The 25,000-nt window shown below is 38.9% G+C and overlaps 1 protein-coding gene across 1 annotated transcript in view; it reads left to right on the top strand.

The window, feature by feature from the left end:
* Nucleotides 1–25,000, top strand: part of trio (trio Rho guanine nucleotide exchange factor) — a 409,269-nt gene that overhangs the window by 226,151 nt on the left and 158,118 nt on the right. The window contains exons 26-27 of the mRNA XM_080274536.1: nucleotides 17,281–17,371; nucleotides 24,927–25,000. The exon at nucleotides 24,927–25,000 is cut by the window's right edge and continues 89 nt beyond it. Coding sequence (XP_080130662.1) covers nucleotides 17,281–17,371; nucleotides 24,927–25,000 — 165 coding nt within the window. The remainder of the gene's footprint in view (nucleotides 1–17,280; nucleotides 17,372–24,926) is intronic.

Here is a 25,000-nt window from a genome sequence, read left to right as displayed (position 1 = left end):
ATGATGATAATGGTGGTGAATGCCGCGAGGTGGGAGGGGTGTGGTGAGATTAACAATACCCTTCACCACCACAACTACCACCACCACCACTACTACTAGCTCTCCCCCCTCACCCCCCACCACCCCCTCTAGTGCCACCCCATCTCCCCCACCCCATTTTCACCCCTATCTACCTCTACCCTCAAACTACCACACTTAGAAAATTGGTAGTGAGGATTAGTGTGATATTTTAGTGCTTTGCAAGATGGAGGTGCCTGGTGACTTGTTTCCTAGTGTAACCTATTACCTACAGTGTGCTAGTACTTCCCTAGTGTGCTACCAGTCCTCTACTATTATTACTACTACTACTAATACTACTACTACTACTACTACTACCTTCATCACCCTCCCTGCTGGTCTATGTAAGTTATGTTGAGTAGTATTCTTGATGTAGAGTAGATTAGTACCACAACTACCACTATCACCACTACTACCACTACCGCCATCACTGTTACTACCTTAGCTACACCACTACCATACACATACACATTCACTGCTACAGCTATAACCATAACTACCATACAGCTTAATACTACAACCACCGCCACCATCATCACTACAACCACAGCACAACGACTTCACCAACATCACTACCATAATTACCACACACTACTACTACCGCCATAACTACCACAACAGCAACAACAACCATATCATCATCACCACTACCACAGCTACCATACACATCACCACCATACCACACAACAACCACAACCATACCACATCACCACTACCACTACTACCATATTTATCACCACCATACCACACAACAACCTTACCACCATCACCACCATACCACACAACAACCACACCACCATCACCACTACCACAACAACCATATCACCATCACCACTGCCACAACTACCACACCACCATCACCGCTACCACAACTACCGGACACATCACCACCATACCACACAACAACCTTACCACCATCACCACCATACCACACAACAACCACACCACCATCACCACTACCACAACAATCATATCACCATCACCACTGCCACAACTACCACACCACCATCACCACCATACCACACAACAACCATACCACCATCACCACCACCACAACTACCACACACTACCACAACTCAACCCCTTCCGTATAAAACCCTCCAAAGATGCATGAAATCGTCCTTTGTCAAAGAGAATACGAATAAAAAAAATAAAAAAAGATATATATTGAAGATGGTACTTATTTTTTTTTTATCAATTCCTTTACTGCCTGAGAAATTCCTTGATATTGATAAGAGAAGGAGATTGAGGATGGGGAAGATTTTTGTAGTGGTGTTGAGAAGTATAGAAACTGAATGTAATTTTCTCGTTAAAACACGCTACTACAATTACTTTCATCTCTACTACCATTACTACTACTGCTACTACCACAAGTACTACCACCACTCTTACAACCACTACCACAACCACTACCACAACCACTGTCAGTAGTAGCAGTTTTGTCTATCACCCTGTCTCTTACTCACTTCCCAGAAACCATTACTTATCAGTGTTATCTTTGATGCGGAGATAAAAATAGATAGATAGATAGATAGGCAGATAGATAAATACAGAAACACCTCTTAGATGTTTATTTCTATTGTAAATGTTAATAATTATTTGAAAGACATAATGTGTACTTCTGAAAATCACTTCTTCTCAGACTTATTTCTGATGCTGAGATAAACAGGAAAAACAGAGCTTCTTGTAAGATGTTTATTGCTGTTGGGATTTATTATTATTATTATTATTATTATTGTTGTTGTTGTTGTTACTGATACTGTTATTACTACTACTACTACTACTACCACCACTGCCATTACTACTACTACTGCTATATTATCAGTCATTATTACTACTACTACTACTACTACTACTATACTATTACCATTGCCATTACTACTACTACTACTTTATCAGTCATTATTATTATTATTATTATTATTATTATTATTATTATTATTATTGATCAAAGACTGCCATACCATCTACCTCCTTCCCAAAATATCTCCATATCAGTCTAAAAAAATTATAAGGATGTGGTGCCAAAAAAATAAAGAAAAACAATATTGCTTTATTTTAATTTCTGTTAATAATCAAAAATATTCCCCCGTAATAATACTGTTCTTACCTGCGGCACAAGGTGTAGGGGAGAAGAACATACTGTTTTATTTTATTCTTGTTTTTCCTGTTCTTTTTTATTGTTCGTATTATTATTATTATTATTATTATTATTATTATTATTATTATTATTTCACTCATCTTAAATGTCAGGACCAACTTGCCAAGCCCAGGGCTCCTACGCTTCCCATGAGGCAACGTAGGATTGGATGATGGATGGATGGATGGATGGATTATTATTATTATTATTATTATTAGTTGTAGTAGTAGTAGCAGTAATAGTAGTAACATCATCATCATCATCATGTAATCCTGTGTTGCCCCATGAGGAGCGTAGGAGCCCGGGGCTAGACAAGTTGGTCCTGAATATTTAAGATGAGCGACCAGCCTCGCTCATGACTGAGTGGCATTATATGAGCAATAAACCCCAACCATCCCTTGGATATAAACCTGCGCAGGCCCAGTCCGTTTGGAGCGCCTTAATTACTCTTTGTTATTATTATTATTATTATTATTATTATTATTATTATAGTATTACTTTATTCAATTATTATTAGTAGTATTAGTATTAGTGTTATTTTATATTATTATTATTATTATCAGCAGCAGCAACAGCAGCAGCTATTTACCTCGTAATAACTACAGCCTCAGATTAATAAAATCGTCCGAAGATAAAAGAAACATTACAATTAATTTCAGAAGACGCGCATCTGCCATACAAGTTTCATATATTTTTGCTCATTTCGCTCAGTCTAAGGAGGTCTTGTGATTTTCGTGCTTTTTACAGATTATTTCACTCAGCTCAGTGGCAGAGAGAGAGAGAGAGAGAGAGAGAGAATACTATGGCTCTACGTGTTTATCATAGCACTTCTTCGTGACGAGCATCGTATTCTAGTGTTAATCCATTGTAGCAAGTCGGCTTTCACGATTTCTGAATGGTGATTTCTTGCGAAGTTAGAGAGAGAGAGAGAGAGAGAGAGAGAGAGAGAGTTTTTTTTAGAGCTCCCTGAGTTGAATGAAATAATATGTTAGCCTGATGAGAGACAGAGAGAGAGAGAGAGAGAGAGAGAGAATATCGTGATTGGAAATTACTGAAAGATTATATATGAAATTCTGAACTTGTCTTATTTATATATATATATATATATATATATATATATATATATATATATATATATATATATATATTTTTTTTATGTGTCCGACTCTGGGCATAGGCTTCACAGCCTGCTATCAAGGCCCAGCAGTCCTCCTACATACCATACACCTCTACATGTCACCACTTCGGCACTAACACCCACCGTCCATATTGAATACATGCTAGGGCTGTCTCATACGGGACTGGTGTAGTACTTCGCTGTTTGTTCTTCAGCTGTCTGTCTATCCCTTTATCTATCAGTCCGTCTGTTTTTCATCCTCTGTCTGTCTATCTGTTCGTCTGTTATTCACCCACATGTCTATCTATCCATTTATCTATTTACCTTTCCATCCCTTTGACTGTGATATTGTTTTTCTTCAACTCATTCTCTCCTGTTTCACTGACTTGTTCTAAACTATCTATCCATCACTGTCTATCTGTCTGTCTATCTGTCTATCTATTTTTCTTAAACTATCTATCACCGTCTGTCCAGGAAACTGTTCTTCTTCAACTATCTATCTTTCTGTCTCTTTTTAGCTGTGCATCTATCATTCTTCAACTGTCTATCTATCTATCTCTTCGCCATCATCCTGTCCATCATTTTAACTGTCTATTTTCTTAACTATCTATCCATCTATCTATCTATCCATACACTTAACCGTTCTTCTTCTTCAGCTATATATCTATCTGTCTATTATACATCTATTTTTCCCTATCTATCTATCTATCTATTTGCCAAGACTCATCTGTGTCTCTACCTATATCAAACTAATTATAAACCCTCTCAGTCCTATGATTTTTCTGTACACCTCTTCCTTAGCGATTTATTTTTGGATATGGCTGGTTAATATCCTTTTGTAACTTGTCTGTGCAGAGTGTGGTCATGTTGGATGGATTTATATACAACACAGAAAAGGCTAGTAAGGTGTAATAAAATAAATCGCCTAGGAAAATGTGTTAGGGAGCTTATCGTTCATTGATATAAGATAGGAATTTCCTCTTCAATATATTTTTTGCCAGTAAAGGAAAATCAGAGAAAATAAACCATACGCATACACACATTACGTTTTGAAATATATATGTATGTATGTATGCATGAAATATGTATGTATGTATGTATGAAATTATATGTATGTATGTATGTTCTTTGATATATGTATGTATGTGTGCATGTATATTCTTTGAAATATGTATGTATGTATGAAATTATGTGTGTATGTATGTACTTTGAAATGTGGATGTAAGTGTGTATGTATGTATATTTGTATGTGTATGATATTGTATGTATGTATGTACTTTGAAATATGGATGTATGTGTGTATGTTTGTTTATATGTATATGTATGTGTATGTTTGTATATGTACTTTGAAATGTATGTATGTATGTGTATATGGGCTTTGAAATGTATTATGTATGTCTCTATTAACCCACTCATTACTATTTTTTTTTAATTTGATCCTCCTTCCCTCAGACTATTTTCCTCAGCATGGATGACACCTCAAGTAGTGATGGGGTTTTTCTCCCCGACAAAGAGAGTATGTTTTCTCCCCTGTTTGTTTGTTTGTTTGTCTGTCTGTTAGCAGGATTACTCAGAAACTAAAGGAGAGGTTTGGACCAGATTCGGTGAGTAGATAGCCCATGTCCCAGGGAACAGTCAGTTAGCTTTTGGGACTGATCCGGGTCATGTGACAGATTCTGGATCCGGAAAACACTTTTTGTGAAACCCTAATCAGCGATGAGAAAACCAAACCCATTATGAAGAGTGGTTTGGAAATTACGTCGCCCTTGTCGGAGAGATGCGCTCCACTGAGTGCCCCTCTAGTTGAAATCTGTATCTAACCCCTCCAGTTCGTAAAAAGCCCCTTGAACGCTGAATAAAATCGTCTGGAGGTAGCAAGAATAAAAGTATTGAAAGGGGGAGTGAACAGGAGACGGGTGTGTGAGGGAAGGAGTCGTCGATGAGTAGGGATGTTAATGCGTGGATACCTTGAACGTCCATCTCATCTTCTGCCTCCTTCTCTCTCCTCTCTTTCTTCCCCTCCTCCCCCTTCTCTCTTCCCTCTCCCCCCCTCCCTTCCCTCTTCCCTCTCCCCCTCCCACTCTTTCCTCCCTCCCCCCTCCCCCTCTGTCCTCCCTCCCATCTCTCTTCCCTTTTCCCCCTCCCTCTCTCTCTTCCCTACCTTCCCATTCTCCCTCCCTGCCTCACCCTCTTTTCCTTCTCCCCCCCTCTTCACTTCCGCCTCATTTACGTACAATCTCCTAGTCAGTCTCTCATTAAAAACAGGTGTGGTAAGATGCAGGTAAAATTCAGGTATTTTCAAGGGATTAGTGATTGACTCTATCGGATACGTTTATGTGAAGCTTCAGAATGTGGTGAATGATTTTGGTGTATCCGATAGAGCCAGGATTCCGGGGGCTTGAACGATGAGTGAATGGAAGTGTGCCCCAGTGGACTGGGCAGATTTGGGCTGTCTGGACATTGCTACTCCTCACCGTGCCCTAGGCTGGGAGAGGAGGTACGGATGATGATGATAATTTAGTGATGAGAGATGTGATTTTTTTTATTTGATAGCTTGATGATTATTGTTCTAGTTTTCCTTTTTCCTATTTCTGGACTCAGTTAATTTTTAGCTGTGGTTATAAGATGATGATGATGATGATGATGATGATGATGATGATGAGGAGGAGGAGTGGAAAGTTGGTGATGATACTGTGATGATGAGGATGATGAGTGAATCTACGTATGGAGAGAGAGAGAAAAAAAAATATTCGTGCCTCCCATTGTGTTGATTCTTCTCATCCATTTAATAATAATGGAAATAAGATTACAAAATGTGTGAAAGAAGGGAAATGAAAAATGACATATTTGGAGAATTTATATGTACATGAAAGAAAAAGAAAATGTCTTCGTGTATGAAAACAGATTATGATAGATAGATAGGTAGACAGACAGATAGATAGATAGATAGATATAAATAGATACTGATAAAGGTGCATATCAGTAAAAAGAAATATTGTGTGGATTTTTTAAAGTGAAATGGGAAACATGAAATCGAGAAAATTAATTGGAAAAAACGTATAGTATTTGTTATATATCTAAGAAAGAGGTTGTGGGTCTTTATTGTGACCTATCTCCATCTTTCTCGATCCTTATCCTCTTCTCCCTATTCTTCTCCCCATCCTTTCCTCGCCTTCTCCAACCCTGCCCCGCCCTGCTCTGCCCTGTCTTGCCCTCTCTTCCTCTCCCCTCCGTCCCACACTCTCCCTCTTCACATCCCCTTCCTTCTCCTCCCCTATCCCAACCTAAATTACTGAACATCGTGGCCTCCTTCCCCCTCCTCCCCTATCTCTTCCTCTCTGCTCCCTTCCCCTTCCTCTTCCGCCATCCCTTCCTCCCTTTTCACCCCCCTTCTCTTCTCTCCCATTCTCTCCCCTTTCTGGCTATTCCAATTTCCCCCCCATCGTCTCCCCACACCCCGCTTTCCCCTTCCCTAACCTAACCTACGTCACCTCCCCTCCCTTCCCCTCCCCTTCTCCTTCACCCCTATTTCCTTGACCGTCCAGCATCCCTTCTTTCCCCTTCCCCTCTCCCTCCCCTCCCCTCCCCTCCCCTCCCTTCCCGTCCCCTTCCCCCCCTCTTTGCAATATAGGGTTACGTCTTTTTGAAGGTCACATGCGTTGTAGGGGTGATTGTCATGTTTGCTTGCCTGTTTGTTTGTCTCATTGTGTGCTTGCTTATCTGGTGAGAGGATGAGGGTTGTGTGTGTGTGTGTGTGTGTGTGTGTGTGTGTGTGTGTGTGTGTGTGTGTGTGTGTGTGTGTGTGTGTCAGTTGTTTTTTTTGGGGATTAGGGGATTATGTGTGTGTGTGTGTGTGTGTGTGTGTGTGTGTGTGTGTGTGTGTGTGTGTGTGTGTGTGTGTGTTGTTGGGATCAGGGGATTGTGTATGTGTGTTTGGAGGGGGGTTGTTGGGATCATGGGATTTGTGTGTGTGTGTGTGTGTGTGTGTGTGTGTGTGTGTGTGTGTGTGTGTGTGTGTGTGTGTGACTCGAATAGTAGACCTTTGTGCCTGTTTTGCTTGTTTTCTTTGTCTGATACCCGCGTGTGTTTGTTCGTGTTGCTGTTTGCCTGTCATGAACGTATCCTTTGTTTGTTCGTTTGTTTTTTATTACCTATGTGTGTGAAAGTTGTTTGTTTATGTTGTTCTTTTACGATGTTTGCTTGTTCGATGTTTCTCTTGTGTTTGTTTTAGTGTGTGTTTTCGATTTCTCACCCTCTTTTATTTGCAATCATTGTGTGGTTTAGCCATGTGGGGTGGATGGAGAGTGAGAGACTAACGAGGAGAGTGTGTGTGAGTGGAGTTGAGGAGGGGATAGGGATAGGGATGAGATCGGGGTATGGAGTGAAGAGGTATATGAGAGAGAGGGATGTGAGTTGGGGGCAGGGTAGTGTGATGGCACGGGACAGGGCGACATGGAGGCGATTTGTTTGTGACCACCCCTTATGGGATTAAGGCGTCTGGCTGTAGATAAAAAGATAGATAGACTGTTTGCTTTCAGTCTGTTTTTTTTCATTTTCCTTGTTTTGTTTGCCTTAGTGTGCTTGTTTATTTATTTATTTTTTTTTTCTGTTTGCCCTCACTTCCTCTTGCATGTTTTATCTTTGTTTTCTGTCTTGCTTTAAGTGTTCTTGTCTTGTGTTGGCTTTTGGTTGCTTTTCTTGCTGTTTTTATCCTTGCTTTCTCTGTTTTTAATCTGTTTGCTTTGAGAATTCTTGCTTTCTGTCTGTTTTCACTTGCTTTTCTTGCTCTGTTTGATTTTGCTTTCTCACTTTTTAGTATGTTTGCATATATTGTACCTGTTTGTTTGCTTTCCATTGTTTTCCTTTCCTCGTGTTATTTTCTTATTCTGTCTTGTCTCACACTTTTCTTTCCCGTATAGATTTTCCTTTTTCTTGTGTTACTTTTATTCTTACTGTTTTTATTCGTTTTTCAATTTTTTTTTATTGTTATTGATAATATTGTTTTTTTTCATTTTCTCGTTTTCTTGCTTCATTTCCCTGTTTCAGTATTTCATTTTCTTTAACCTGTCTTTTCTTCTTGTTTTGCAGTTTTTTTTTTTGTCTTATTCTGCTCCGGATATTTTCTTCGTTGTAATTTTTCTCCTTTTTCTCTAACGCGTTTTTTCAGTCCCCTTTTTTATCGTTTGTCTTTTTTTTCGTTTTTTCGTTTATTTATGTTTTTTCGTTCATTGTTTTTTATTCTCTTCATGTATTCTGTCTCTTGTTTCCATTTTTTTTTTTCGTTTATTCCTTGTGTTTATTTTCTTATGTTTTTTTTTATTTTTGTTTTTAGTTCATTTTTTTCATTTTTTCTGTGTTTTCATTTATTCTCTGCTTGTGTTTTTTATTATCTGTTTTTTCACTTATTCTCTGCTTTTTTTAGTCTGTTTTTTATGTATTCTCTGTTTTTATTCTCTTTTTCTCGTTTTTTCTGTTTTTTAATTTATTCCTTGCATGTTTTTTTTTTATTCCGTTTTTCCACGTAGTCTCTGCTTGTGTTTTTTTTTTGGCTGTATTAAATTTATTCTCTTTTTATTGTTTTTTTTTGTTTTATTTATTTTTTGCTTGTATTTTTTATATTCTCTGCTTTTCCACTTAGTCTCTGCTGTGTGTGTGTTTTTTTTTAGTCGGTGTTTTTTATTTATTCTCTGTATTCTTTTCAGTTATTCTCAGTTTGTGTTTTTTGTTTGTGGCGTCTTTATTAATATTGTCTTTCTCACTTTCAGGCTTTTTTTTTAACTGATACTCTGTTTATCGAATTTGACGTCTTTCTGTCTCTTATTTTTTATTTTTTTCTGCGTGTTCTGTGTTTTATTGTGGTCCTCAATCTTTCATTTTTTGGATTCATTTTTTTCCGTTCACTTCCTTTTCTCCATTCGTACTTTATTTCCAATTCTGTTTTCTCACCTCCTGACGCCTTTTTTCCTTTTTTCATCCATGCGTTTCCAATTAATTTTCTGTCAATTTCCCTCTGCTTGTCTTCCATGGCGTCTGTTTTCGTGTCTTGCTGGTATTTATTTTTTGTTTTTACTTTTACGCCTTTTCTTCTGTGTCAATTTCCTTCATTTTTTTTCTTCTTTTTGGGTTTTCCTTTCTGTGGTTTCGTCGACGTCATTTTTTTTTTTCCATTCTTACCCCTTTTCGTTTTGCATTTCTGATTTTTTTTTTCATTGTTACTGCTTTCATTCGTATTTTCTTGTATGTTATTGATTTTTTTATTGGCTTGTTTATGTTAGCTCCTCTCTCTCTCTCTCTCTCTCTCTCTCTCTCTCTCTCTCTCTCTCTCTCTCTCTCTCTCTCTCTCTCTCTCTCTCTCTCTCTCAATTTCTGACACACTTTCCCACTCGTGAGGTTTGCTTGTCCTTCCTTGAGGTCTTTTTATAATTCCTGTTATTTCTTCTCTCTCTCTCTCTCTCTCTCTTAGTTATTCTCACTTTTTCCGACCGACTTTCCAAATCTATTCTCGTCTCTCTCTTTTGCCTCACACTTCCGACCTCGTTTTCTTGGCGCATTCTTAAGGTGTGTTTCTTGGGTTTCCGTTTCCTGTGTGTGTGTGTGTGTGTGTGTGTGTGTGTGTGTCTGTGTGTGTGTGTGTGCGCGCGTGCGCTCAGTGTTCCTTATGGTGTGTTGTGTGCGGGTGTGTATCGACGTATGGGTATGTAAGTTCTAGGTATTGTGTGTGTGTGTGTGTGTGTGTGTGTGTGTGTGTGTGTGTGTGTGTGTGTGTGTGTGACCTGAGCTTGTGTGTACTTTAGTTCTTGTAAACAAGGATGATAATATTTTGTACAGAAAAAAATAAAACCCTTTCACTGTCACGTCAAGCTCCCTAACACCTCTTCTTTAGCGATTTATTTTTGGATATGGCTGGTTAACATCCCTTTGTACGTTATTATGGAGGGATTTATGTCACACAGAATAATGTATATCCAGCAAACTAAACTGCCTAAGAAAAGGTGTTGGGAGTAACTGAAGGTGAAAGCCAGATACCTGAGAATTATCGTGGAAAGGTGAAACATCCGGCACAGTCATTAGGGTAGTTTAGATTCTGGTTATGGGTAGTTAGTGTGACCGTGTTTTGACTGGATGGAACTGGCAAAATCCTAGAAGAGAGAGAGAGAGAGAGAGAGAGAGAGAGAGAGAGAGGTTACAATGTCCTGGTAGCATGCACTTCGATGTGGTGGAAATGCGTCTCCTTGATTACCAGTGGCATGAAATTCGAGATGCGTTCGTGTTGTGGTAGGAATGCGTCTCCTTGGTTACTATTCCGCATGAGATTCGTTAAGCCGTAATAGGAATGAGTCTCCTTGGTTACTAGTAGGTGAGCCCTCCAATCTGACTCCACTGAAGGGGAAGATACAGTACTTGAGAGAGAGAGAGAGAGAGAGAGAGAGAGAGAGAGAGAGAATAAATACTATAAGACAGATAGACAGATTGATAGAGACAGAAAGAGAGAAGAAAAGAGAAAATAGATACAAAAAAAGAGAGAGAAAAGAGAGGGAGAGAGAGAGAGAATTCAGACAGAGGTGTGAGAGAGCGTGGAGGGGAGGAGGGCCCGAGGGAGGAGGGAGGGAGGAAAAGAGTAAATCCGGAGAGAGGGAGAGGTGAGGAAGGGAGAGGGAAGGGCATGAATAACTTAGATCAGTGGTTGTCGCCCTTACTCTCTTCTGGGCAAATTTTTCTCCTTGAACAAAACGTGAAGGAGAGACAGGGAGGAAGGGGGAGGTAGGTATTGCAGTGATTTAGCCTCTCTCTCTCTCTCTCTCTCTCTCTCTCTCTCTCTCAGCCTATAGCAGCTGTTAGACTCATGCTCTCTCTCTCAACACATTATTTTATTTTATTTTTTTATTTATTGCAATTTACAGACGATTTTATTCAGCTTAGACCAGACCCTTTAGTAGTGAAGGGGTTAATAAAGGAAGAGTGTGCTTCATGGAGAGAGAGAGAGAGAGAGAGAGAGAGAGAGAGAGAGAGAGAGAGAGAGAGAGAGAGAGAGAGGGAGGGAGGGGGGGGGCTACCGAAAGAAAGGAACAGACTAGGAGAGGGAGAGAAATCATGTGAAGGGAATAGGTAATGAGAGAGAGAGAGAGAGAGAGAGAGAGAGGCACCACTAAGCTGAAAGACAAGGATAAAGGCCAGGATTCTATATATATTCTTAGTCCTCGCTCTCTCTCTCTCTCTCTCTCTCTCTCTCTATCCATCCATCTATCGATCTCTGTGTGTCTGTGTGTGTGTCCGTGAGTCAGTAACCATCCATGCATCTATCTGTTTATATCTTCTGTCTGTCTATCTATTTATCTATCCATCTATCTATCTACCAAGGATTATGTTGTTTTTGTCACATGTACTTTTATCTACAGTTTCTTCGGTATCACATTTATCTGTTTATTCATGGTATTTTACTCATTCTTATCGCTATTATTTCTGCTCTCCTCCTAGTTCGTATTTTATTTTTTTTATTTCTTTGGCATCATTTTTTTTTCTTATCCACTCCTGGTTTCATTTTTATTGCTCTTATTTTTCATTTTCTTCACGTTTTTTTGCGATTAGTTTATAGTTATTTTGCTACTGTTTACAATTATATATATGCTGTAATTTGCTTGGCGATATTGATGCCTCGTGTTCTTGATTTTATTATTCTGGCTGGATGATGATGATGATGTTAGTGGATACAGTTTTTATTATTATTATTATTATTATTATTATTATTATTATTATTAAGAACTTCACAGAATATGGAGTTCGTATTGATATTTTTTTTTTTTTTTTTTTTTTTTGGAGGGGGGGAGGAAGATCTTGAAGGCTGGCATTCCAAGATCGTTCGAGACAGAGACTTGAAATTTTCAGGAGTGATGTATCTTGGTTGCAGGCTTCTTTTGGCACATTATTTTTTTTTCCTATCACTAGCATCGCACTATCGCCCCCCTGTTATTTTTTTACATATTTGCTCTCCTGCGCAACAAAAACCACCGAATCGATTGCTTTGTAAATGATCCAGTATGTAGTCGTCAACATATATTAGTGCATCTGGGTATTGATACTGAGATCCAGCTAGTACTTTCTGAGATACTGAGGAAAATCAAAATAGCTGTCTCATGCCTGAAAGTGCTAAATCGGAAAGTATTTGGCCGATTTTGACCAAACTCGGTGGAAATGTAGTGGGTCATGAGTGAACATGATTTGCATAGTGTGAGTGACCTTGACCTTGATCTCAAGGTCAAGGTCATAATCCGTAAAAATGTTTGTCATACCAAAAGTCCCTTACTATTAGGTCTGCAGTGATATAAGTATTTTCATCTGGAATGTGGAGTTCTTTGAATATTGCTTAAGCACTTTCAGAATTCTAGTTATTATTATTATTATTATTATTATTATTATTATTGTTTTTATTATTACTATTATTATTGTTATTATTATTATTATTATTATTGTTTTTATTATTACTTATTATTATTATTATTATTATTATTATTATTATTATTATTGTTGTTGTTGTTGTTGCTATTATTATTATTATTATTATTATTATTATTTATGTTTTATTATAGCTTTTGTTAATGATGTCGTGGTGATGTTGATCTTGTCGATGGTGGGCAACAAAGATGATTATTTACTCCTCCGTTCCTAATTCCTTCCTAAGCTTTTCTCTTAATCGACCGTTTCCACCCTCATCCATCCATCCTATCTATCCATCTATCTCTCCATCTATCTATCTATCACCCATGTTTATTTATCTACAAACTTACCGCAAAACCATTGGAAACTAATGGAAGGATGTCGTCGAAATGTAATTATATTTCTGTTGATCCAAGGAACGATAGATAAATGAAAGGGATAAATTGTGTTGTTGAACGTGCAGTTGCAGAAGAATTATTGCAGTTTTCGTTTTTGGCCCCAAGCTCATCCGTACGTGAACCCGGTGGACTGCTGGCTGAAGTGTTGGTGAAAGAAGTTAGGATAGGTGTTTTGTGTGTGTGTGTGTGTGTGTGTGTGTGTGTGTGTGTGTGTGAGAGAGAGAGAGAGAGAGAGAGAGAGAGAGAGAGAGAGAGAGAGAGAGAGAAATATGGATGGCAAGGTACAGTACTGATAAAGATTTGTGGTCTGATTTTTGCACATGCCTGTAGACTGTGATCCCTTGGCCTATTGTCCCTACTACCACTACTACTACTCATCCTACGACGCTCCCTCTACCACTGTTACTACCTCTAGTACGACCCTGACTACCAGTTCCACTACCACACTACCGCCATTGCCACCACCAACTTTACTGCCAACCACACTACTGTTAATACACTGTCTCTACTACCGTCACTACCACTGCCATTCTTATCACTGCACCACCATCACTACCGCTACGACCACTGCCACCTACATTGTCATTACCACTACTTTCTTTACTACTACTGTCACATCACCACCACCACCACCACCACCGTCACCACCACTATCATCACCACCACCACGACCATCTCCCATACCACCACTGCCACCATCACCACCACCACCACAACCACCACCACCACCACCACCCTCACTACCACTATCACCACGACCATCTCCCCTACCACGACCCTCTCTCTCAGGGGTCACTGCTAACCACCTCTGACCATGTTTAACCTTTGACCTCAGTGTTGGCAATGATTTTTAACCCCCTTTCCCCCGACGGGAGGAGGGGGCATTGTGTATTCACCCTGGCGTGTTTGTTTGTTTGTTTGTGTTTGCCTACCTCCTGATTGACACGGAATGTAGTTGGGAAAATTACGATGATGATGATGATGATGATAGTGATGTCTTAGTGGTGGTGACAATAATAATAATGATCATAATAGTAATAATAATAATAATAATAATAATAATAATAGCAATAATAATGATTTTAGTAATATATTCGTCATCATCACCATCATCATCATCATCATCATCATCATCATCATCATCATCCCAACCCGTGTCAGTAACGCGAATGAGATAGATGATGTGTTTGTTTTATTGAAAAGATTATTTATTCGTGAAACTTTAGGTGTAAATCCCGTAGACTTTTCGTATCTTTGTGTGTGTGTGTGTGTGTGTGTGTGTGTGTGTGTGTGTGTGTGTGTGTGTGTGTGAAACTTAAGTTGTACATCTCGTAGACATTTTATCGTGTTATTTTTATTTATTTATTTATTTATTTATTTACTTGAACTTGAATCTGTAATTTATGGATGGATTTTTCTTCAGTTAGTCTGATTTGTGGTATTTGGGAGCAGGGTAGACATCAGGAGGGGAGGAGGGGGGTTTGAGTCTCTCTCCCTCTCTCTCTCTCTCTCTAGTGTGTGTGTGTGTGTGTGTGTGCATATATACTGTACATGTATATATATGTGCATGTTTAGATATGTACGTATATATTAGTTATATGTGTGTATACTGAGAGAGAGAGAGAGAGAGAGAGAGAGAGAGAGAGAGAGAGGCGCACCACAGTCGATCATCCTGTCATTAACATTATCTTTTCTGATATCGTTTTATTTCCACCATAGATTTGACCTTAATATATATCTTAAGCAATTTTTTTTTCACAGTATATACGTGTCCTTCGTGGGTTATAGCTTGACCTCTGACCTAATTGCCGGAAGTAATTGAAGTATATTGTAAATTGACCCTGTTTATTATCTATTTTATCTTTATTTTTATCCCTTGTTTGTGAATAATAATAATAATGATAATAATAATAGTAAATAATCGCCTTCATCATCATCATCATCATCATCATCATCATCATGTTTCCCTACCACACTGTATCCTGGAGAGGGAGGTAAGAATACAAGGCAGCCTGTGTGTGTGTGTGTGTGTGTGTGTGTGTGTGTGTGTGTGTGTGTGTGAGTGTGTGTGTGTGTGTGTGTGTCGTAACATAGGGAGGCTGGCGATTTAGCAGACCCCCTCCTGCTATCCAAAGACTGGTGGTGTAATGCGGGGATGTGGAAACCTGGTCTTCTTTGTCTGTCTGTCTGTTTCTGTGCCTCTTTCTGTCTCTCTCTTTCTCTGTCTTTGTAAGTGTCTATATCTGTCTGTGTCTGTCTGTCTGTCTCTGTTCATCGGCGTTTGTTTATATATATCTATCTCTCTCTATATATCTCTGTCTATTTATCTATCTATTCATCTGTCTATCTATTTACCTGTCTGCTAATTTGTGTAGGTTACCTTTTGTGTCTGTCTATCTGTCTATCTGTCCATCCATATGTCTATCCTTAACTATCTACCTGCCTTTAGTTAGGTGTCCCATAGCACTTATTCGTGACTATACCTCATACCAATTAATCTGGCCAGGCATGTATGGCAACACTGTTCCTGCCGAGATTCTGATTGGCTGGAGGTGTTTGTTCGATTTCGTTGTTGCTAAAACTGATACTCTTTTTATTATCAGATGTGATACTGAGTTTGTCGACAATACAACTGTCAAAAGCAATAAGAATTCCGTTATATACTTAACAACAATGAAATTTTCGTAGGAAGAAAGAGATACTGAGTCAACAAAGTATTACAACAGTCCAGGTCAAGGTCAGCATTCGAACAATTCCTTTAAATCTCCGACACTCCGTCATATAACAGAAAATTAAGGAAACCTGCTTAATCTAAGCGTTGGTATAACGCAATTTAAATTTTAAGAACAGTCCGTCCTGTGATAATAGATGATTTAAAATGAAATAGTTTTCCTTTAGCCTACTTTGATTTTTTCAAACCTCCCTCCCCGCAGAACTCGTCTTTTCATTAGAATTTATAATTATTCAGAGTTGTGGCACGATTTAAGGGTGTGGACTGATCTTAAAATTTAAATTGTGTTATACCAACGCTTAGATTAAGCAGGTTTCCTTAATTTTCTGTTATATGACGGAGTGTCGGAGATTTAAAGGAATTGTTCGAATGCTGACCTTGACCTGGACTGTTGTAATACTTTGTTGACTCAGTATCTCTTTCTTCCTACGAAAATTTCATTGTTGTTAAGTATATAACGGAATTCTTATTGCTTTTGACAGTTGTATTGTCGACAAACTCAGTATCACATCTGATAATAAAAAGAGTATCAGTTTTAGCAACAACGAAATCGAACAAACACCTCCAGCCAATCAGAATCTCGGCAGGAACAGTGTTGCCATACATGCCTGGCCAGATTAATTGGTATGAGGTATAGCACCATATTCTAGGGTTAATCTGTTTCTTCGACTCAGCATTCAGATTAAACAGATTGCAGTTTTAGGCCAAGTTAGAGTAAAAATGGACTAGTAACCAAGGAGACTCGGGACAAAACGGACCATAATATTGCAGTTATAGAGGGTTGATGGTTCTTGCATTGGCTATTATTACTGTTGGTGTTATTTGTATTATGTTGCCTCTCATTGCAGCCATTTCTCTTGCAATAGTGATGATATTAGCCTGCTGTGTGTACCTCTAAAAGGGTGTTGGTGGTAGTGGTAGATGTGATGTTGGCTACTGTTACTATCTATCTATCTGTTTATCTGTCTATTTATCTATCTATTTATTTATCTATCTATCTATATCCAGACGCCGTAATTCCATAAAGGGTGGCCACAAACAATCGCCTCCATGTCGCCCTGACCTCCGCCATTTCGCTACAGTTGCAGCTACTAATATCACTACTCTTATAATGATGATATTGCAGTGTATTCTTATTTAGGTTTTTGTTACATGTAAAATTAGTACTATTTTCGCAGCCGTAATTACGTTATGTACTAACATTATATTTATTTTTGTTATAGGAGGTGTAGATGGTGAAAATGATCAGGCTTACAATTATCATTATTACTGTTTCTGTTCCTCTGCTTATGCTGCCATTGTGTGTTATTAGAGAGAGAGAGAGAGTGTGTGTGTGTGTGTGTGTGTGTGTGTGTGACAGAGACAGGCAGATATAATATTTTTCTTCTTTTTTCCCTGCCTTCAGAGGGTGTGGGTAGTGGTGGAGGTGAGGCGGGTAGCAGTGGGCCTTCAGGTGGTGGTTCATCCCCTGTCACCAAACGCAAGGGCTTCTCAAGGTAATGTGTATCTTTTTTTTATAGTTATTTTCTATCATGGGCATCTTTTTTTTGTAGTTATTTTCTGTCATGTGTATCTTTTTTTTATAGTTATTTTCTGTCATGTGCATCTTTTTTTTATAGTTCTTTTCTGTCATGTGCATCTTTTTTTTATAGTTATTTTCTGTCATGGGCATCTTTTTTTTATAGTTATTTTCTGTCATGTGCATCTTTTCTTTATAGTTAATTTCCATCATGTGCATCTCTTTTTTTTATAGTTATTTTCTGTCATATGCATCTTTTTATTTAGTTATTTTCTGTCATGTGCATCTTTTTTTATAGTTATTTTCTGTCATGTGCATCTTTTAATATAGTTATTTTCTGTCATGTGCATCTTTTAATATAGTTATTTTCTGTCATATGCATCTTTTTATATAGTTATTTTCTGTCATGTGCATCTTTTTTTATAGTTATTTTCTGTCATATGCATCTTTTATTATAGTTATTTTATCATGCATCTTTTTATATAGTTATGTTCTGGCATGTATGTCTTTTTTTTTAATAGGTATTTTCTGGCATGTACATCTTTTTTTTTATAGTTATTTTCTGTCATGTACGTCTTTTTTTTATAGGAATTTTCTGGCATGTACATCTTTTTTTTATAGTTATTTTCTGTCGTGTGCATCTTTTTATAGTTATTTTCTGTCATGTGCATTTTTTTATAGTTATTTTCTGTCATGTGCATTTTTGTATAGTTATTTTCTGTCATGTACATCTTTTTTTTATAGTTATTTTCTGTCATGTACATCTTTTTTTAAAGTTATTTTCTGGCATGTGTATATTTTTTTATTGCTATTTTCTGGCGTAGGTTCGAGTTTGTGAGAGGAGGGGTAGTTTTTTTTATCGTTATTATTTTCTTTATCCAAGGAAGAAGGACCCAAAGACCTAGTAGCTTTTTTTTATTGTTATTGTTATTTTTTTTATGCAAGGAAGAAGGAACCAAAGGCCAGAAGCCCGCAAGTTTGTTCTTCCCACGGAAAAAAAATCTAAAACAAAATAACAGAGAGTCAGATTTAAGATCCGTCCTTATTCTTTCATTATTTTATTATTATTATTATTATTATTATTATTATTATTATTATTACTATTATTAGTATTAGTATTAGTATTATTATTATTGTTATTATTATTGTTGTTGTTGCTATTGTTATTGTTGGTGCTGGTTATTATTATTATTTATTAATTATGACGAAATTTGTCACGTAAGTCCAATTTTATTCGGTCACTTTGGTCTGTTTTATCTTTTTTTTTCGTATTTTCTTTGGCTATCGTTTAGAGGTGTATTTCTCTCTCTCTCTCTCTCTCTCTCTCTCTCTCTCTCTCTCTCTCTCTCTCTCTCTCTCTCTCTCTCTCTCTCTCCATTACTGAATTCTTTCTTTCCCCATTCCCCATTATTTCTTCCTTCTCCTCTTTTCTCTTCCAGCACTTCCGTCTTTCCTTCCTTCCCTCCTTCTTTCTCCCTCTTTTCTCTTCCTTCCTTACTCTTCCTTCGTTTTTTCTCTCCCTCCTTCATTCTTTCTTCGCTTTCTTCCTTCTTTCCTTCCCTCCTTTCTTCATTCCCTCCTCTTGTCGTTCCCCCTCTCCTCTTCATCCTTTCTTCCTTCCTTCTTTCGTTCCTTCCCACCATCCTTATCTTTTTTTTCCTATTTTCTCTGCATCCATCCTTCCCTCTTTCTTTCCTTCATTCTCTCCTTCCCTTCCTCCTTCCCGTACTCTTCCCCTTCCTTCCCTCTCATCCTTCCTTCCTTCCATCCTTCTCTCCATCCTTCCTTCCCTCCCTCTCTCCTTCCCTCCACCTCTCTCTCTCTCTCGCTGCCTTCCTGTCAGTCTGCGAGCCATCTCACACAAAAATCAATACTGTCTCTCTCTCACTCTCTCTCTCTCTTCCTCTCTTTCCTCTCTCTTCTTCCTCTCTTTCCTCTCTCTTCTTCTTCTTTTTTCTCTCTCTTCCTCTCTTCTCCTCACTTCCTCTCCTTTCTTGCATTTCCTCTTCTTCCTCTCTTTCCTCTCTCTTCTTCCTCTCTTTCCTCTCTCTTCTTCCTCTTTTTCCTCTCTCTTCTTCCTTTTTTTCCTCCCTTTCCTCTTTCGTCTCTCTCTCTCTCTCTCTCTCTCTCTCTCTCTCTCTCTCTCTCTCTCTCTCTCTCTCTCTCTCTCTCTCTCTCCTCTTTTCCCATATTCTTATACCTCTTTAATAGTTTTCTTTTTAAGTGTCTCTTATTCCTTTATCTCTTCTCTTTTCTTCCTCTCTTTTTCCTCTCTTCTTCCTCTCTTTCCCCTCCTCCTCTCATTTTCCTCTTTTCTCTCTAATTTTCCTGACTAGGCAATTCCCCTACGTCTCTTTATGTGTCTCATTCCTCTATCTCTTTTCTTCCTCTCTCCCCTCTCTTTCCTCTCTTCTTCTTTTTCCTCTCTCTTCCTCTTTTTTTCTTCCTCTTGTCTCTCTCATTCGCCTACCTATAAGTCTCACACTTTTGTACCTTTTTCTCTTTTTTTCGTTCATTCCTCTCTTTCTCTCTCTCTCTCTCTCTCTCTCTCTCTCTCTCTCCTCTTTAATTCTCTCACTTCTCATCCCTCTTTTTCATTTATCTTCTCTTCCTCCTCTCTTTACTCTCTCTTCCTCCTCTCTCTACTTTCTCTCTTCCTCTTTTCTCTGCGTGTTTTGCCTCTCCTCCTCTCTTTCTGTCCTCTTTATTTATTTCTCATTCTCTTCTTCCTCTTTCTGACTACTCTTTTTTACTCTTTTTACTCTTTTTTTAAATTTTTTACTTGTATCTCTTCTCTTTTTTCCTCTTTTCCTGTGATTTCTTTTTCCTTCCATCTCTCTCCTTACTCTTTTCTTCCTCCTTTCTCCCTACTCCTTTCATTCTCCTTTCTTCTGTTTCGTTTCTTTCTCCTCTCTTTTTTCACCATCCTCTCTCTCTCTCTCTCTCTCTCTCTCTCTCTCTCTCTCTCTCTCTCTCTCTCTCTCTCTCTCTCTTATAATTCACATTGTTTAGTCTCTCTGTCTCATCTCTCTTCCTTTTCCCCTCCATCCGACTTTCCTTCTCTCCCTCTTCCCTCCCTCTACTCTCCTCACCCCTCCTCCCTTCATCCTACCTCCCTACTCCTCCTCACTGCTTGGCACCCTCCCTCTCTACCTCCTCCTCCTCCTCCCTCATTAGGTATGTGTCTTACCCATAACGTTTCTTTGGCTCTCTCTCATCCTCCCTCCCTCCCTCCCTTTCCTTACTCTTTCTCCCTCCTTCCTTTTTCTTTCACCTTTGCTTTGCTCTTTTTCTCCCTCCTTTCCTCCTCTTCCCCTCTCCCCCCCCCTGTTTTGCCTAATCTCGTTCAAATTGTCACCTGTTTTCCATTTTCCATCTATATGTCGGCTGGTTGATCTGTATATGTTTGTATTTATGTATGTATGTATCTATCTACCTGACTGTCTATCTATCTATCTGTCTATCTATCTATCTATCATCTATCTGTCTATCTATCCATACATCTGTTTTTCCATCTGTCTGTCTGTCTAAACTGTTTTACTTTTTCAGTCATTAACCCCTTTCCCTTCATTAACTTTTTCTGTTTCCTCAGTGTAAATATATATATATATATATATATATATATATATATATATATATATATATATATATATATATATATATTACCTACTTTCTTTTCCCTAATTTCTTTACTATTATCTACCCATTTTCCTCTATCGTTCACTTTTTTACTCTGCTTTTTACATTCTTTAGTTCTTTTGGGATTTAAAATCTCTATGCTTCTCTGTTCTCTATTTTATCCTCTTCCTGATCAATTCCCTTTCCCTCCCTTCGTCTCCCCTCCTTCCTATCCCCTCCCTTCCTTTCCCTTCCCTTCCCTTCCCTTCCCTTCCCTTCCCTTCCCTTCCCTTCCCTTCCCATCCCTTCCCGTTTCTTCTTTTTTCACATCTCTTCTCCTCTCTTTTCTCTTTTTCCCTTCCCTTCCCTTTCATCATCTTGTTTGAGTCACCCTGGATGTCTGACCTTGTGTGTGTGTGTGTGTGTGTGTGTGTGTGTGTGTGTGTGTGTGTGTGTGTGTGATATGAAGATATAAATACGATCATCGCTTACGTTTTTTACTCTCTCTCTCTCTCTCTCTCTCTCCGTATCCCCTTCCTTCCTCTCTATTTTCTCCCCTATTTCCCTCTCCCTTTAACTTCCCCTTCCCCTCCTTACCTTCCTCCCTCTCTCCATCTTTCCATGTCTTCCTCCTCCTCCCTCCCTCCTTCTCTCTCTCTTCTGTCTCCTGCCTTCCATCTCTTCCCTCCTCTCTTCCTTTGTTTTCCTCCTGTTTCTTCTTTTCTTTGTATTTCTCTCCTCTCCACTTCTCTCCCTCCCTCCCTCCACTCCGTAGCCTCTTAACCCTCTGCCTCCCTCCCTCTTCCTCGTCCTCTCCCTCTCCCTCTTTCTCTCTCACTTCCCCCCTCTCTCTCCCTCCCTCCATTCCCCTCATCCTCTTCCTAGTTCCCTTAACCCTCCGCCTTCCTTCCTCCCTCCCTCCCTCCCCCTTCCCTCAGTCTCCCTCCCTCCCTCCCTCCCCCTTCCCTCAGTCTCCCTCCCTCCCTCCCTCCCTCCCTTCTCCTCCCCCTTCCTCCTGTCTCCCTCCCTCCCTCCTGGCTGGCACCTCTCCATAATTGGACGACGGAAGAGCCATAGGAAGGAGGGAGGGTAGAGAGGGGGGAGGTAAGGAGGAACTGAAGGAAGGAGAGAGGGAGAGGGGGAGGAAAGAAGGTAGTGAGGAAGAGAGAGAGCGAGAGAGAGTGTATGGAAGAAGGGAGGGGGAAGGGGGAGGTAGGGGGGAAAAGAAGAAAGGAAGAGTGGAGAGAGGGAGGGAGGAGGAGGTACGGGACGAGGGAGGAAGAGGGAGGAGGTAAGAAGGAACGGAAGAGAGAGAGAGACAGACAGACAGACAGACAGACAGACAGACAGAAGGAAGGCAAGACAAAAAAAATAAAAAATGGAGGGAGGAGGAGAGGGTGGAGAGGAAAGCTTGGAGAGAAGGAGGTAGGGAAGTAGGGAGGAAGGAAGGCAAAGGAGGAAGAGAGGAGGAAGGAGAAAGAGCGAGAGAAATATAGGGAGAGAAAGGAAAGGACATATTCTTCTTCTCTTCTTTTTCTTTTATTATTATTATTATTATTATTATTATTATTATTATCGTCATCATTATTATAATTTTCATTATTATTACGACTACTACTAATACTACTACGACTACCACTACTACTACTACTGCTACTGCTACTACTTCATTTTTAATGGGATATATTGTTATAACATTATTATTATTATTATTATTATTATTATTAATAGTAGTAGTAGTAGTAGTAGTAGTAGCAGAAGTAGTAGCATTATTTTTTTTTACCGGGCACGTCCTTACCAAATTGATGGACACAGCCAGGATGTGTGTGTGTGTGTGTGTGTGTGTGTGTGTGTGTGTGTGAGAGAGAGAGAGAGAGAGAGAGAGGGGGGGGAGGGGGGACAACATATTTTCCCCTAACTCTGTATCAAAACCCATATAAGGTATTAAAAAAAAAAAAACTAAATCGCTAAGGAAGAGGTGTTAGGGAGGGAAAAAAAAAGAACACCATCAGACTGAAATGATTAACACTGGGAGTTTTCAGTTATACTTTTTTTTTTCCTCGAAATAAAAAATAAGTCGCTCGAAGAAAATTGATACGAACGGGTACTAATAGCGCCATGGAACTGGGTCATTGATACAGGGGTGACTGAGAATATTATGGACGTGAGTTCGAACCCCGGCTGTTGTTTGGGTGGGAAATAGAATACGAATATCATCAAAATCAGTCCCATATCTACACGTGAAGGATGGCGTCATGTGCAGGATTCTCTCTCTCTCTCTCTCTCTCTCTCTCTCTCTCTCTCTCTCTCTCACACACACACACACACACACACACACACACACACACACACACCATTTCTTAATCAAATGTATTCAACAGTGCTTTTCCATATTATTTTTTTAGGGGGTCGCCTTATCAAAAAAAAAAATAAATAAATAAATGAAAATAACATACATAAATTCTTCCAGAGTACGTTTTCATATCTCACTTTTTTTTGGCTCAAGAAAGAAAATGAAAACTTACATTTTTTTTTTTCCTTATCAATTTAAAATGGAAGGAATGTGATTTTTTTTTTTTTTTGCACTGATAAGGGAAATAAGCATCATTTGAAATCAGGCTTTTTTTTTGTTTTAGAATGCGAAAAAAGGGGAACGAAATTTCTTATATATCATTTTTTTTATTTTTTTTCTGAGAAGCATAAAATTGACCGGTATGTGACATTTTTCGTTTTTTTTGTTTATATTTTTACTTAAAGGAAAATGGAAGGAAGCGAGATACCGTATATTGATAATCCTTTCACCTTTACCTGGCCAAAATTTCCATCCTTCTGCATTTTTCGTCAAGCACTTCAGTGGCAGAAAAAAAAAAAAAGTACTGCAACTCTACCTCCTTTCCATAGCACTTCTTCGTGACTAGCACCATATTCTGGTGTTAAGAATAGAGATAGGGGAAGGGCAAATTTAGGCCAGGTTAAAATAAAACAGGTATATGTTTTTCTATCCAGCCCATTAAAACTGCAATATACATACTCCTTTTACCCTAACTTGGCCCAAAATTGCCATCTTCCCATCTTGAATGCTGAGTTGTAGGAGGAGAGTGTCACGAGATGGTAATGCTAGTCACGAAGAAGTGCTGTGGAAAGGAAGTAGAGCCGTAGTATTGTCACAGCCACTGAACTACGTGAAATAAGCAGCAACAGGACGGAAATCTGGATCAAGTTGGAGTGAAAGGAGTATAGTTTGTAGACAGGAAATAAATACGTAAATATGAAATGTAGTGAAGGCGTTAATGATATTGTGTTATGTTTTCTCTCTCTCTCTCTCTCTCTCTCTCTCTCTCTCTCTCTCTCTCTCAGCTGAATAAAATCGTCTGGCGTTGGCTGGAGTAGAATAAAAGAGTTGCCCCGATCAGTAAAGGGTTAATGGTCTTGCTTTATTCATTTATTTATTGAACCACCATTTCACTATCCCTCTCTTCCCCGCCTTTGTGGAAGCTGTTATTATTATTATTATTATTATTATTATTATTATCTTCACCTCAGGTTGGAATTAGATTTGGGATGATGATGATGATGATGATGATGATGATGATGATGATGGTGATTGTTGTTATTGTTATTATTATTATTATTATTAGTAGTAGTAGTAGTAGTAGTAGTAGTAGTAATAGTAGTAGAAGTAGTAGTAGTATTGTTGTTTATCTTGGTACGGTTTTGTCTTCCACCCTCATCTCTTAGCTGCAGTCAGTCATCACATGTTTATTTTTTTTTTTGTCACTCCATTCATGAAATTACTCTCCTCCTCCTCCTCCTCCTCATCATCATCATCATCATCATCATCATCATCATCCATTCCCAATCCCCTGTTCATGGACATCACAAATCTAAGTCCTCTCTTTCTCCCCGCCCCCTAGTCGGAAATGGCTGCCCCCGCCCCTCCGGAAGCTGAGTCAGGGGCGCGTGGAGCGGGTCACCTCGCCCACCACGC

The sequence above is a fragment of the Coenobita brevimanus genome, chromosome 58 (genome assembly GCF_032717465.1).
Source record: "Coenobita brevimanus isolate Jiangsu-jjx chromosome 58, ASM3271746v2, whole genome shotgun sequence".
In the NCBI taxonomy this organism is placed as follows: domain Eukaryota; kingdom Metazoa; phylum Arthropoda; class Malacostraca; order Decapoda; family Coenobitidae; genus Coenobita; species Coenobita brevimanus.
The sequence above is the reverse complement of the archived record's forward strand: the minus strand, read 5'-3'. Positions and strand labels throughout refer to the sequence as shown.